Source organism: Morone saxatilis, unplaced genomic scaffold, assembly GCF_004916995.1.
Source record: "Morone saxatilis isolate NCDOM2014 unplaced genomic scaffold, NCSU_SB_2.0 Contig4, whole genome shotgun sequence".
NCBI lineage: Eukaryota > Metazoa > Chordata > Actinopteri > Moronidae > Morone > Morone saxatilis.
The window spans coordinates 11,673,670-11,688,676 of NW_023339984.1; the positions used below are offsets into that span (position 1 = coordinate 11,673,670).

The 15,007-nt window shown below is 43.6% G+C and overlaps 1 protein-coding gene across 1 annotated transcript in view; it reads right to left on the minus strand.

Annotated features, from left to right (window-relative positions):
• Window positions 1–1,049: 1,049 nt before the first annotated feature.
• Window positions 1,050–15,007, minus strand: part of rbpjb (recombination signal binding protein for immunoglobulin kappa J region b) — a 41,298-nt gene continuing 27,340 nt past the window's right edge. The window contains exons 3-11 of the mRNA XM_035675347.1: window positions 10,314–10,409; window positions 7,403–7,568; window positions 7,008–7,182; window positions 6,096–6,233; window positions 5,643–5,755; window positions 4,775–4,915; window positions 4,241–4,396; window positions 4,039–4,142; window positions 1,050–2,839 (exon numbers count right to left, since the gene is read on the minus strand). Of these exons, the coding sequence (XP_035531240.1) occupies window positions 2,515–2,839; window positions 4,039–4,142; window positions 4,241–4,396; window positions 4,775–4,915; window positions 5,643–5,755; window positions 6,096–6,233; window positions 7,008–7,182; window positions 7,403–7,568; window positions 10,314–10,409 (1,414 nt within the window). The 3' untranslated portion in view covers window positions 1,050–2,514. The remainder of the gene's footprint in view (window positions 2,840–4,038; window positions 4,143–4,240; window positions 4,397–4,774; window positions 4,916–5,642; window positions 5,756–6,095; window positions 6,234–7,007; window positions 7,183–7,402; window positions 7,569–10,313; window positions 10,410–15,007) is intronic.

Sequence of the window (15,007 nt, forward strand, 5' to 3'; positions counted from 1 at the left end):
TGGGTTCCTATTTCAAGGTGTTGTTTGTGTAAAGAAAGAAAGAAAGACCGAAAAGAAGGAAAGGAAAAAAAAAATCAGAAATACTTCATTAAGCAGACATTCAAGTTACAGTATCGTTGTTCTTATTCCCCAGAAGTGTATACAGTTGTACTGTAATACTACTAAAAAAATCACAAAGTATTGCCTTTGAATGTTTATCCACAATTATCAGACATTTGGATTCTGGTGGAAGACAGAAAAACCCCATGAATCCTCGAGGTTTTTCTTTTTGTTTGTTTGTTTTTTTGGGAGCAGTTGGAGCACACTTTGAAATGGAGCGAGTCTGACTCAGTATTCCATTACAGCAACTATATATGACAGACACACACACACACACACACACACACACACACACACACACAACACGCACACGTTTGCTGGCTGGTGAACTAGTGCTCAGGCGGACAAAGACGATGAAATGACCTGTACAATATTGCTGTTATGTTTGGAAATGCACATCTTCAATAATACACATTTAGAAGGCCTTTATGCTCCTACGGGAGACGCGGTCGCCATGAACACGGATGAGTGCAACTACTCGGACAGTGAGTTTTACAATGTACACACGCTTGTTTTCTGCAGAGATAATAAAACCACAGGAGATTTTTTTTGTTTTTTGTTAAAAAAAAGAAGGCTGAAAAGAGCTTACAGCGCTCGTGAGACATTGTACCAAAAAGTGAAAAGGTGCTGGGCACCGCATGAGAATAAAAAACGGGCTTATTGTACTTGTACACCAAAAAAAGAACACGAAGGCTAAAGAGATCCTTCAGAAGGCTGCTTTGCATGACAAGGTGGTTCTGGAGCCGCAGCGGCGAGCTCGGAACAGCGAGAGCTCCCGTGATACGAAGCGAGGCATTAGCTTTGTTTTTGTGCTATGCACAGGTTCCTCCGAGGTGAAGTAAACAGCAGATAAGAAAAAAGGTGAAGTGTTTTCTGGTTTGTTTTTCTGTAATTGAAGTTATCAGTAAGGCCACATCAAATTGAAAAGTGTCCGTCTTTCTTTTCTTTTCTTTTTTTTTTTTGGAAAAACCACTGGAGTTAAATGCCACCAGACCTACAGCACACGTTGGAAGACACCTCGCTGGGTGTTTGAGAGACAAGTTTCACTACATTATCTGATACATTGACAGTGACCAATAGAGCAACAGATACAGGATATTAGATATGTGACCGGTTTGACTGTGTACACAGTAAGAATATACAGTACTAAGGCTATCCTTTTTTAAGTCAATGACTACGCTTATTACATTAGTTTGAAAAAATGACAAAACTGACTTGTTTTCATAACCATGGAAGTCTAGTTTTTGATGTATTCTGCAAATGTTGCTATGGCTCCATGTGAGATGTACTGATGTGTATACTTTCCAAAGGAGACATAGCGCACATAGAGTATTGCAGGCAAGGCAGAGGCGTTGCTTAAAGCTTTTCTTTTTAAAGACTTCATAAAAACCAATGATAAAACATAGGCCCTCTGAGGTTATTCCCCAATTCAAAAACAACAACAAAAACAAACAAAACAAACAAAACAACAACCTTCGCTTATGTAAATAAACAACCCAGACTTCAGATTTTTTCTCCCCAACAGAAGAAGCAAGAGTATCAAAACAAAGTTCAGTCCACGGACTGAAAAAAGCAGGCGTTGTAGTAAGGTCGTAATAACATAGAGGTTGGGATTTTGGACCTCAAAAAAGGGGGAAAACAAAGCCCAAGCTCAGAGGAAGAATAGAAACTATTTGGTAACAAAAGTGTACTATATGTTTAATACAAAAAAGGTATGGAGAAAAATGTACCTTTACTAAAGCTTATACAAGATCCTTGGTCCATAAAAACTATGTTATCGTCACGTTTTATGTGTGTCCCTCTGCATCCTTGCGCTCCCTCCGACAACAATACATCCAGCCCCCTTTTAGGAAACCACAAATGAAGGCAAAGTAACACAAAACAACAAAAAGGAATAATTATAAAACGAGTGGTGGGAGGGGCAGGGGGTCGAGGGGAGGGAAGCGCAAAAAAAACAAAAAAAACAAAAAAATACTTTCCTTTCAAGAGAGTTTTTTTTTTTGTACACGGTGGATGTATTGTTGTCGTGGTGTTTCCGTTCTCACAGCTGTAGAAAGGTGCTGGTGCTCTGAGCCTGCAGGAACTTCCACTCATTCCAAAACACCAGAACTGGATAGGCAGGTCCCTAAGGTAACCACAGGAGAGGTGGGGTGGGGGGTGGGGCGTGTCAAGGAGCACTTTTGCTTATTCCCATTGGCTGACAAAGTCGTGATGTCACTCCTCCTTCAGATTTCCCCTGCGTTAGCTCCTTTCTCCCGCCAATTTTTTTTTTTTTTTCAGCTTCTTTGTATCCAAAATTAACACGCAGCACTTTAGAGTGAGTCAGTTTTTGTTTATTATTTCCCATAGTCTTTGTATACCTTGTGGTACGTTTTCTCTCAAGGCATATCATATTGAGTGGCCGCCCTGTGTGCGTTAGGAGACCACGGCCGCGGCGGTGGAGGATGAGGATGTGACTCCCGCGTTGGAGGTGCTGTTGGGGCCGTAGACGCCGGGGCCGGCCTCCTGGCTGTTGTTGCTGAGCAGGCTGGAGCTTCCGGCCCGCAGGATGGCCCCGGCGGCGCTGCAGTGTGGCCGCGGCCCGGGCTCCGGCGTGTAAGTGAAGGTCAGTGTGGTGGAGTAGATGATGCCGTCGTTCCTAACCAGCGTGACGGGCACCTGGACGGGCTGCCGCACCCAGCGCCAGCCCTCGCGGAAGGCGGAGATGTCGGGCACCACGCACAGCATGCTCTCCGCGCACCTGGAGCAGCGTTCGGTGGGAAAGAGACACAAAGAGTGATTGATGTGTGGCATTTTTAGGCTCTTGATACTAAGCCGCAGACGAAGGGATTTTTAAGTTACGTTTATTCAGTTTACGAGGTAGGAAAAAGGTCTCAGAAACAAACCTCTAGCTGGTCTGGACAATTCAAAATCACTAAAGAAACCGAAGATACAAGGTGTTCCTTGGACCACAACAATATATATAAATAAATAACAACATGAACATAATGTGAACATTGACCTGAGTCTAGGAAAATCAATTGAGAAACTGTTCAGCTCAGAAACACCCAAAGAGAATGTGTGTTTTTTTCGATAATCCAGCCAATCAAATACCTGATGAAACACTTCTAATTATACACTACGTCCCCCTCTGTCTCTCTCCCTGCATTTCCTGTCTGTATCTCTTCTGTCACTGTCAAATAACTCTCCAAAAAGCAAACTTCAAAATACACAAAGAAACATTTCAGAGGTCTGCAGTCAGGGAGGTCCCACTGTTTCGCTGACAGCGGTCATCGTGGACTTTCAAGTTGATGCTTGGTGGGTGGTACTTATAAACACATAAAATCCCATCCGTCTATAAAACTCAACAGGACAAAAGGGAACAGCCAAAGCAGTGGCATTTTACAAGTTGCTCTTAAAACATTTCTGGCTCACTCACTGCACCGGTTTGAAGACGAAGGATGGACGGATTTTACGACTTGACTCGTGTGATTTAGCGCCGGCTGAATCACTAGAAGCTGAGATGAGTATTTACTCCTTGCATTAGGCCATCGTGCCGTTTGGCATTCGCAGGATTCACTGTGGCATTAAGCCTGACAGGAAACATTTTGAAAGCTTTTATTAATTCAAATTACAATACTATTCCTGTTCTCATTATATTCATTAAACCTAAAGCCCATCATTTTCTAACTGTATGATACTTAATAAATTCTCAAATTATTTGTAATGGACAATTTGTATTCTAATAGGAACAAAAAAAGGAGAACTTCTAGCCAGTCTGGGGCAGACAATGGATCTCATTTTTCAGAGGAAATGAAAAAGGAAAAAAGAGCCCTTCAAGTAGCCTGGTAAATTACAGCGCACATAAAAAGGGGTAAGAGCACCACGAAAGAACAAAAAGGTCAAACCTGATTTTGGTTCATTTACTTTAAGAAAAATGAAAGGGAAGCAGAGGCACACCTGTACATGGTCTCAGCCTCAACGTCTCCGAACCAGACCCGCAGATTTGGAGTGAAGTTCTGTCCCGTCAGCTCCAGCATAGCGACGTCGCCGCCGCCATTGAGCTGCAGACAAATAAGATCCTTTAGTAACCTTGCAGATTTAAAAAAAAGGACTAAACCTACAGTGTGACGGTCAGGTATGTGGACTCTTCGGTGTGTACCTGTAAGCTCTCTACCACAGGCACGGGGGTGACAGGCGAGTGGACGGGGCCCATGCCCTCGTAGAAAGTGTATTCGGCCTTGTCTGTGCTGATGATTGTCCAGGAGGCGCCGTCGTTGATCATCTCCTTGTTTGGTTCCTTTGGGCATGGAGTGGCCTAGTAGAAAGAGTGGGGGGGATATGACCTTAATGCACGTGACAGGCAGAAATAACCACCAACAATTTCACCCAATCAAGACCACTCTCTTCAAGACAGCAATCAAATGTCCATTTTTGGCCTTACATCTGTCTAAATAAGTAAAAAAAATAAAAAATGCTGGGAAGTGAGTGGACTGCTTCTTCTTCAAAGAAAAAGTGGCATCCAGCCATGAAACCTTTCACTGCTTATTTCAGAATGCTAAAGCAATCATCCTCAATCATCATGGAACAGGATAAGAAGAACAGGATCTGAGGGTGAACTGACGTCAGGCCTGAATTGATGTGTAACAAGTGAAGGGATGACAGATGTGAAAGCGTTTAAGGGCGAGTCACTAACTTGGAACTGGATGATCCTTTCTTGGGAAAGGCACAGGTACATGCGTTCTGTGTCCTTCAGGTAGAAGGCACACTTGTGGAGCTGGGAGACGGGGTCGTCGGCGTCCAGCAGCGCCGTCTGCTTGTCCACCTTACGGATGATCTGACGGGGAAAGGGGGAGAGAGAGAGAGAGAGAGATAAGCCAAGTGGAAGATGGATGGGAGAATGTGAGGGATAGGAAAAAGAAAACAAGGAATAAATTAAGGAAAGGGAGGCAGAAAAGTCACGTTATTTGGAAGGGAGTCAGCGGGGAAGATGAGGGTGGAAGAAAGGCAGTAAAGACAGATGCACGGACAGAAGGAAGGCAAAAAGACATCACAAATAACTATGACTAGAAAGGAGAGCTAGAGAAAAACACACTTTGTCAGGATAACGTATGACAAACAAGGTCTGTATGTTACCTGATGTTAAAGGAATAGTTTAAAGGAACGCTTTCCTGCCTAGAAGAGGAAGGCTGACATATCTGTCTATTAAGGAGCTAGGAGATGCTTAGCTTAGCTTAGCTTAGCCTAGCTTAGCCTAAATCCTGGAAACGGGGGAAACAGTTAGCCTGGCTGTGCCCTAAAGCATTATGATCCACCCACCATGCCACAACAAGAAATAGTACTGTATCCCTTTAAGATAAGGAAAACAGAAACACAATCCAATTCTGATTTTCTCTGACAAAGTTGTCAAATGATTCCTTTAAATAATTCCTATTCGCAATGATTCTGGTGCTATTATCATTTATTTTAATATCAGCTGCTGCTGTAATGAATCAGGTTTCCCCCCACTGGGATCATTAGAGTTTCTATTACTTTCTAATCTCAGATAATCCATTTCTTTTTACCAGTCTGGGCAGGGCCATGCCAGTGACAGAGCAAACCAGCTTGACTGTCTGGCCGTAGTGGATGTAACCGTCTCTCACAGTGAACTCTTCTCCTTCTGACTCCTCGTCATCCACTGGAAACACACGACGCAGGGAAAGGAAGAAAAGGAGAAGTCAGCGCTGTGGGCGAAGCACCCACGAGCCTCGATATTTTTTTTTCTATGCACACAAACCCCCGCATTCAGGCAATCAATCACTTTCATTGTCAGTGATGAATCAGCTGTGTCATTACTATAATACCGCGTGGGTTATATATTTACGGCGAACAGAGAGAGAGACATGAAGATAAAGTGAAAGCTGTCAAACCGCATTCCTCACTTTACTCATGCTGAACTTCTGTGTGGTTCCGAGCTTTTTCTAAATGCATTATTTGTTTTGTGTTGCAGCGGCGGCTCAGGCTGAGCGGTGGCTTACACAGGTGGATGTAAAAGGCGCCCCACTGCTGGGAGCTGGCGTGAAAGTTGCCGCCCTCCACGTGTAGATAGCGCGTGCTGACTGTTTGGGAGCGCAGCCGGTTGAACAGTGCCACCTTGGTCCCTGATGCGATGCACACTGTGGACAAACAGGAGCGCAGACAGCGGCAGGTTACATAATGAGCCATACACCGACATGCTGCTCACAGGTCAGCTGTGTTAACAGAGTGACAGATCTTTGCAGAGGAGGTGATGTGTACACTACAGGTGTGCTACATGTGACATAACCGGCTTGCTGGACTCTTAGGTGAAGCTACGCTGCCCTCTAGTGGCTGGAAATAGTCAGGATACGGATTAAAAGATGGAAATTGGGAAAAACAGTGTGCTTTTATACCTTTTACCTGCCTTCTTTTCTATTTTTCCCTCTTTTTATCCTTTGTTCTTTCCTTTTTCTTATTCCTTTAGGTTACAGTCTCTGCGTTGGTATGTGTATCAGCCCTGTGTTGCCATTTAGGCCAGGCCTGTCTCAAAAAGACATTCAGATCCCCAGACGCCATCCTTTATAAAGAAAAGCAGTATTCTTACTATAACATTAGCTTAACATTAACATAACCATTTCAATCTTAGGCTTAAACGAGTGAGTAGAAAATTATGATGGTGTGTTTTAGTCTGTTAAACGAATGGTGTCCCTCACTGACTGATATTATCTCTCTTTACACCTCCTGTGCATTGATTCTTTTGTCAAATCCATTTCAGCCGACAAAAGTATTTTACAGTTAAACACTGATGTACCCAGAAAGTAAACATTTAGGCCAAATGTTTAATTGCAACAGCTATCGACAAAGAGTTTAGGAGCAAAAGTCTCCGAGGCACAAGTAAGTGACAAAAAAAACAGTCACACACACAAACTTACAGTCAGCGTTTTTGAGGGACTGCTTCTTTTTGGAGGGCTTGGAGATGACTTTGATCCTCTTACTGAGGAAGACGCCGATGTCTGCGCTGTTGCCGTAGAACATCTTGACGGACAACATGAAGTGCTTTCTCTTGTCGGAGTCGGATATGTACAAGGTTTTGGCTGTGCAATAATTCTGGTGGACAAGGTGGGGAGGGCAGAGGAAGGAGCGGGTATAGGAAAAGAAATCAGGACAAATTAGATCGTTTCACATCATCTGTTACATCTTCGTCACATGGAATTATTAACCTTCAAATGCACCCAAGACTGTGTTATCACTCCAAGGAGCCAGGAGGGAAGGTGTGTAGCCAGTGACACTGTGTGTGTGTGTTTGTGTGTGCGTATGTGTGTTGTACCTTTCCCTCTAAGTTAAGCTGTTGCATTTCTTGGTCGCTGTTGCCGATGCCAATGAAGGCACAAGGTTGCGACTCCTGCTCGGAGCAGCCGTCTCGCTCCATCTGTTCCTTCTTTTTCTTCCAACCGCTGCCCATCAGGTAAACGCAGGGAGGAGGGCAGAAGAACCTGGACATGTGCGCAAAGATTTAGCAATTTTTGGGCTCAAACCGCACAGAACTATCTGAAAGATTATTATTATTGTATACACGCAAGTCGTTTTACATGAGCAGATGCTTAAAGCATGAGCCACAAGATATGTTTGTGAGCCTTTTTGCTGTAACTAATATTGCAGCCTGTAAATATGTAAAAGTATGTTTTTAATACACTTCCCTGGATGTAGGAGGAAAAAAGGTCATACGGTTTGGTGGCTTTAAGATCAGCTTTTACATTATTTGTCTACAGAGAAATAATATTTCTGAAAAGCACATTTCAAGGTCAGTGACTAAACAAGAACAAGTGTTAACACCTTGTTAAATCTATAAACTGGACAATGTGCATCTCTTCATTTCCACCAGGAGAGGGCAGACCTGCACTAAGCTTCAACAAGACAAACTTATCAACATACTCTTATGTACAATTAAACTAAACACCCTTCCTCAAGCTGTTGAGCCTCATCTAGCAGATGTTAACACAAGCATGTCCAGCATGAAACTGACTGTTGCTGACAACTGATTGTTAAAATGAATATAAACCAGAATTTCAAGAAAAAGGTAACCTTTCCCCCCCGTTTCAGGATTCCATACTTTTCCTTCTCCCCTCCCTTGAAAAACTTTTTAATGTCATGTACTGTACTCCATTAAAAAAAAAAAAAGTCAACTTTTGCCTGATCAAAATGTGAAATCAACTCATCACTGAAGCAGCACACTTCAAATAAATTCATGTGCGTCAGTGTGGAACTGGAAAGCGACCTATTTCGCAACACTGTGTCTGTCTCTGTGGGTGTTTGTCTACTTTCACCTCCTATAAAAAGCGCAGACAGAAAGAGGCAGCTAGAAAGAGGGAGACGGCACATTTGCATTCTTCACGCGCCCACTTTCCTTGGGCTCCCCTTGTTACGTACGATACGGGCAAGGAGCAATCGGAGGTGCCACACAGCATCATGAACGCCGCGGGGTTTTGCAAGTGAAAGGATGTTGAAACCCTGACGTGCACACAGGGGAAGAAACCTGACTTTGTATAGGTGAAGTGAATATAGTGATTGTGACTGTAATACAGCAGAAATCCCCTTGAGACTGCTTAAGCAGACTCATTCAGACACTTGCTTGTGATCCAGCTGGATGATGGTGTGGTTTTAAACTGAGCACCTAACTTTTAGCCCAGCATTGGCACCGTCAGTGTTCGAATGCTTCCTCTCACTGCCTCACTAGGTGTCACTTTAACTGGACCAGACAGTTTATCTGAGGTATTCGTCTCAGTCTCAACCCCTCTTCTCCTCCGGCTTTTCTCCTCCAGCTCTCCCGAGGTGTCTCGGAGTTGGCCTGCGACGGGCTGATTTACCAAGAGATATACGCCTGATGAGATCGCAAGCAGCGCTGGCAGCTCAGGCCAAGAAAACAGGCGGAGGATGGAGCGCTGAAGAGAGTTGCATAATGAGCAAGAGCAGAAGGGTGGTGGGGGGAGCTATAAAAAGTTTGAGAGTTAGAGGTGGAAAGGTGAGAGGCAGAGTTACAGGAAGGGTTTGAGGAAGAAAAGAAGTTGCAGAGTTCAAGAGAGGGAGAGAAAAAAAAGAGTAGGGGTTGCGACAGCCAGTCATCACGCTGCACTTGGAAATTACAACAAAGCGAGACGGCTTATGTTGGCCTGTGAACCTCAGACCTGTATGCTCTCGTCCTTGAACCCTTAACCCTAAATGCTCCCTGGTTTCACCGCTATATTCCCCCAGGAGCCTTTTATCTCCCCTATTCCCATCGCTCCTAACTCCCCCCCTCCCTCGCTCCCTTTTCCTTCCGCCTTCACCTGAACGTGGCCTCAAACAGGAGGTCGCCGCTCATTTCCTCCTCTGACCTCGTTTGATACGGGAGGTCGTAAGGGTCGAGGTGCCAACGCTGCACAGAGGGGAAGAAGCTGGAATGTGCGTTTTTCACTCGCTCTTTAGTCTGAGATCCCCCACGAGTGACATACGTTACCCGTCCGTAAAGCCTTGCATGGAAGGGGGTGCACGTTTCAAAGGGTTAGAAGACGAGGCCAAGTTTGTGTTTCTACATTATGTTATTAACTCCCTTTGCAATCAGTGTACTGAACAAAAGGTCAGTGTGTGTAAAGGCTTTTTAAACATTGATCTTAAAAAAGGTTGACTCATCCGCACTGTTTACTTCTTATTTGGAAAGAAGATTAAATCAAGGAATCAAAATTGCAGTCGGACAAATTCCTAAAAAAGGAATAGTCTGACATTTTGGCAGCCACCGATTAACTTAGTTTAGCATAAAGACTGGAAATTAGGGTAAGTGGCTAGACTGCTCTCAGCCAAATAAAAATTGATTTTTACATTTCAGTTTTTGTCCAGATTAAACAAAGGATGAAATAACTGATAAAAAAATGTTAATTAGTGACCTTTAGAGGTGCTAGAAGACCGATTTTGTTACCTTCAGAGAGCTAGGCTAGCTGGCTTTATCAAACAGAAATGAGAGTGCTGTCGACCCTTCAGCAAGAAAGTGTATTTCCCGATGAAGGATGATTCCTCTATTCCGCTCACAAAGGAACATCACTTGCGGCTTACTGGTGTTGAAGTGTTAATCCTACACTGGAAAGAGATCCACAGACATCTGACATACTGATACAAATTGGGTGCCATTTTCATCTATGAACCTTCAAAAACTTCTTGACAGATGAGTTATACTAGGGGTTCGAAGCTGCCGTTTCTATTTCTCTCACCTTTTCTCATTGCCATAGGATTTCTGTGCAACTTTTGCGTGCAGGATCATGACAGTTTGGTCACCTCGCTCCTTCAGGTAATTCCTCATCGCTTCTCTGCAAGATGAAAAGAGGGAGACAGAAAAAAAAGGGAGAAAAAGCATGGTCTCTTCATTAACAGGCCCATTTTTGATCCAGGGAGATGAAGATGTGAAGTGATACTGGGGAGTGGTTGAAAACTTAAGAATCTCAAAAGCGGGAGGGGCAGCCTCGAGGTCGTGTGTGGGGTGTGGTTTGTTTGTTGTGTGGGGGGGGGGGGGGTGTTCACTCGTGTACTTCCGGGTCGGAGCGACCGGTTTTAAAGCAACATGTAGACGGATAAATAAAATGAAGCCATAAGGAATGTGCAGAAACAGCGCACACACGCACTTCTCATGAGCCCTCTGGAAGCCTTCAGAGCGGTGCGACAGTCCTTAGGCTAGGCCAAAAAAGCTATGCTTCTCCCCCAAGGCTGGGTCCGATTTTTTTCGATGTGGGTGGGGGTGAACCGTTGAAATGACCGGCTCAGAGGGACGCAGTGAGGTGCAAGGAAAAAACGGTGGGGTTAATACGGAGGAGAAGGAGAAGGAGATTGGTGGGGGGAAGACGTAGGTTTGGAGGGACGCGTAACGGGCAAGGGGAAAAAAGAGAAGGAAAAACACCAGAGCTGGAAAAAAGACAAAAACAACGGAGGGCTGAGCTCGACCAGCAAAGAGTTCTCATTCCGTAAAGATGTGGCGCGAAGGGTCCATGCTCAATTTACTTCTGTCAACTGCCTTGGGTCCAAGCCCTCCCCCCACAGAGCCTCCTTGTATCGACAACAAGCCTGATAGAAATGTATTGTGCAGGTTTTCTCGCCTGTTTTTGTCGGTGTCTTAATTTTTTTGGAAGGGAGAGGCCCGGAGCTTTTCGCCTGGAGTGCTGAGGGAAAAGCAAGGAGGTAGAAGATCGACTTGATGCACAACGTAAGACGATCGCAACACGTGCGGACAGTTAAACGCCTGACCAATCAGCGCACATGCACAGACGTCGATGACACCTTGGAGCACGGCTGGGTGCTTCAGGAGGGCTTCCCACTCAGACACGACACACGCACGACACAACACACACACACACACACCACCACACACACACACGAAGCTTTCCACTCTGCCCCCCAGCAATTACTGGACCGCACGCTTGGTTTAGACCAGCCTTTCGTCTATGACAAAGGCAAGGCGGCCCTCACAGGTGAGTTGTGTGTGTTGGTTGGTGTGTGTGTGTGTGTGTGGGTGGGAGGGGAGGTGGTACAGCAGCAGGAGGAGGAGGCTGAGAGGGTTTATCCATTTCATAATGGACTGGGAAATGTTTTACTTTCTCACTTCACTGTGTGATGAGACAATTATTTTCCTGGAACACGGCTGCCATTTGAGTCTCACAGCAACACAAAATTGTGCGCCGTTGTTTATTCAGTATTTTCTAAATTACTCGCCGGCGAGTATAACCGAAAATGATGGAGGTACAATCCTAGGATTCCAAACATTTGACGCTGTTTAACTGATCCGATGCAATCTGATACCATTTACACACCACATGGAGGAAATTATTTCCTTTTCCTAAATCGAGCCAGGAAAAGAAAAAGAAAAAAAACGACAATTCGAGCCAAACTGATTCAAAAGCTGTGGTTTGATTCAAACAATTCGGACGTATCTGCATGGACGTGCTAAAGTAGCTTCTTTTTCCATATGTTTGCATTAAATGACATAACCCACCTCTGGGGCTTAGGTGAACGATATAACAGACACGACAACCCCCGGGGGACGCTCCTGAGCTCACGGGTCTGCATGGCACTGGACACCCCTGATAATATAAGCGTGACATCAGAGAGAAAACTGCACCCAGGCACGCTTTTTATACACTGTATGCATACATATTTAGCAGAACTGATAAGCTGATTGACAGGAAATGAATCAGCAACTATGACATTTTGCATTTAATAGATAGTTGAGATACAGACAAGAAACATGGGGGAGGGACAACATGTAACAAATGTCCTGGGCCAGAATTAAAGTAGGGACACTGTGGTTGCATAACTTACCCACTAGGGCACCTTGATGCAGTTATTTTTAAGTAAGAATGTCAAATTTTACTTCCGGATTCCTAAATATAAGGATCGGACAACAAGCGACAGATCAATCAATAACTAAAACAATTGACTGTTTTGCTAATATTCCCATTCAAACACCAATTATTACCTTGTCAATCAATTCCCCCCAAATAGCTAAACGCTGAATCAGCCACCGACCTCCGGCTCTATGATAAATGTCATCTTTTATTTAGACCAAGACTGTGAGTGAATATTCAAAAACATTGCAGCATAGTTATTTTATGACACCAGAATCGCACACCAGTGTTGGGTAGGCTTCGTGCGACAGCCCTGGCTTGTGGTTAACGCTTTCACAGCTCACCAAACCATTCCAGACCACTGTGGGGAGAAGTTGGGGAGAGACCATTCCCCCCGTCAAGACAGAAATGCTTCACTAGGAGATTAAGCTTTGACTCACGGTCGTTATAATGTACTGTCATTTGCAATGCCCTCTTAAACACTGCTGTCCACTTCACAGCTTCCCCTAAATAACCTCTGAATAGTTAGCAAAGATTCCTCACAGGTGGCAACAATCAATTGAAACGGAATACCCTGGGATCAGATGAATAATATAAACCCAGTGGTGTAGTCTCTACGAGTAGTACAACCACAATAAAACACTGGAAAAAAGTACACACGATGTAGGGTTATTAGAAAATATCACAAAATATTGTATCAAGACATTTTGTATTGTATTGTATCGATTCTCAATAGCACTATTGATTTTTGTGTATCGATTAAGTGTTGCTAGATAGAAGTGTTGTAAACCTAAATTGAGGTCTATGATAATGGATGTTACAGGGACTGTGATAAATACAAATGTAGATATCACTGTTCTCTATAAAACAGGACTTGGGAACACCCCACAAGAGCTGCAGTCTTGTCAAAGTTGCTCAAATCCTCACGCTGCCCATGTTTCCTGCTTTTAACACATCAACTTTGAGGACAAAATGACAATGTCATAAGCAGCAAAAAACTGAGACATGGGGAAATTCATTGTGAAATCAAGACTTCAAGAGATTAAAAGCATATGCAAAAGAGGGGGAAAATAACCACTTAAAGAGGAATTAATGGTAATGACACACCCAATGTATAAAATGCAGATGAGTGTGGAAATAAACTCAAATAAAATCGTCAAAATGACTAAGGCTTTTCACAACATAACAGCTTATAGAAAAATATGTCATGTGTTTTTGCCCATACAACAATAAGTATCTTGTATAGATGTGACAGGCACCCAATACTGTCACTTAATAGTGCTTTATACTTCATATGCTCGAGTTGTAACCGGCTAGCTAAAAAGTCATTAAGGACAGTAATAGAATACAGAATTGAAACAGGAAACGGATCCAGCAATGAGCAACAAAATCAAAAAAAATATATAAAAAGAGTTTATGAGATGAAGTGACAGTAAGAGAATGATGAGGCGACTGTTACTCAAGAAGCTGCCTGTAACTGATGACTTCATTGCAAATATCTGTAAAGACAAGACTGTGATGTAACACACTGTAGTGACCTCCGGTACAGGAGGGGAAAATATGTAGACTAAAACCGACAACTGTAGGGATCACTGACGCTGAAGGGGATAAAAGGGACGTCTGAGTAATCACTCTTACACAAACTGCAACACACAACGCACACGAGAAAGAGATTAGGTCTCTTCCTGAGAGCTGAAAGGAAGCAGAAGTGAAAGAGACAGTGACCAGTGCACCGCTTGACTTCCTATGCAAGGGTGGCGTGCAGACACACAAAATGACATAAAAAAAAGAGAGTAAAGTTTGTAATTCTTAAAATCATTTAAGAATCACAAACATGCATAAACAATCATAAAGGGTATGATTTATTAACACTCAAATACTAATTTATCTAAGGGGGATTAAAAAAAAAGAAATAGTGCAAAATAAATGCCCCATTACATCAGATTTCAGAGACAGGAAGTGAAGGTAATGGCCATTTCAATCTTAACTAAAAGACAAAGCAAAAAAAAAAAAAAAAAGCCACATGTAATATAAAAGGTAGCATGCAGCAAGAGACAAGCAGTGACAATACAGCCATGCAGTTAACCAGAAACACAAAAACCTACTTTCATCTGCGAGGCTGGCAGTTTAGCAGCTACTGTAACCCGGCTTTGTGATGCATACGGCTTACATGAACTAACAAGACCCACGCACAGTTATGCGGGTTAAATATGCAGTTAAATAAAAGTGAAGAGGAGCTAAACCACCACAGCAGCAAATAAGCACGCAGAGCAAGTGTCACACGAAGTGGTGGACGACAAGCAAACCAACAGGGGAAGTTCATCTAAGTGGCAGGTTTAATTTTTGTTGGTCTTTTTTTTTTTAGGTCGAGAAAATGTGCTAAGGGGCATTCATCAAAATGTGAGTAAAAGAGAGGAAGAGGAGGTGGCAGATGTATGGAATGAGGAAGGGAAGAAACAAAAAGGGAAATGCGCGACAAGTGAGACAAAAATGTGCCAGACAGATTTACAAAAAGAGACACATATTCAACGGCAGGCACTACGGGGTGTTGGGCAAGTGTGTGTGTGTGTGTG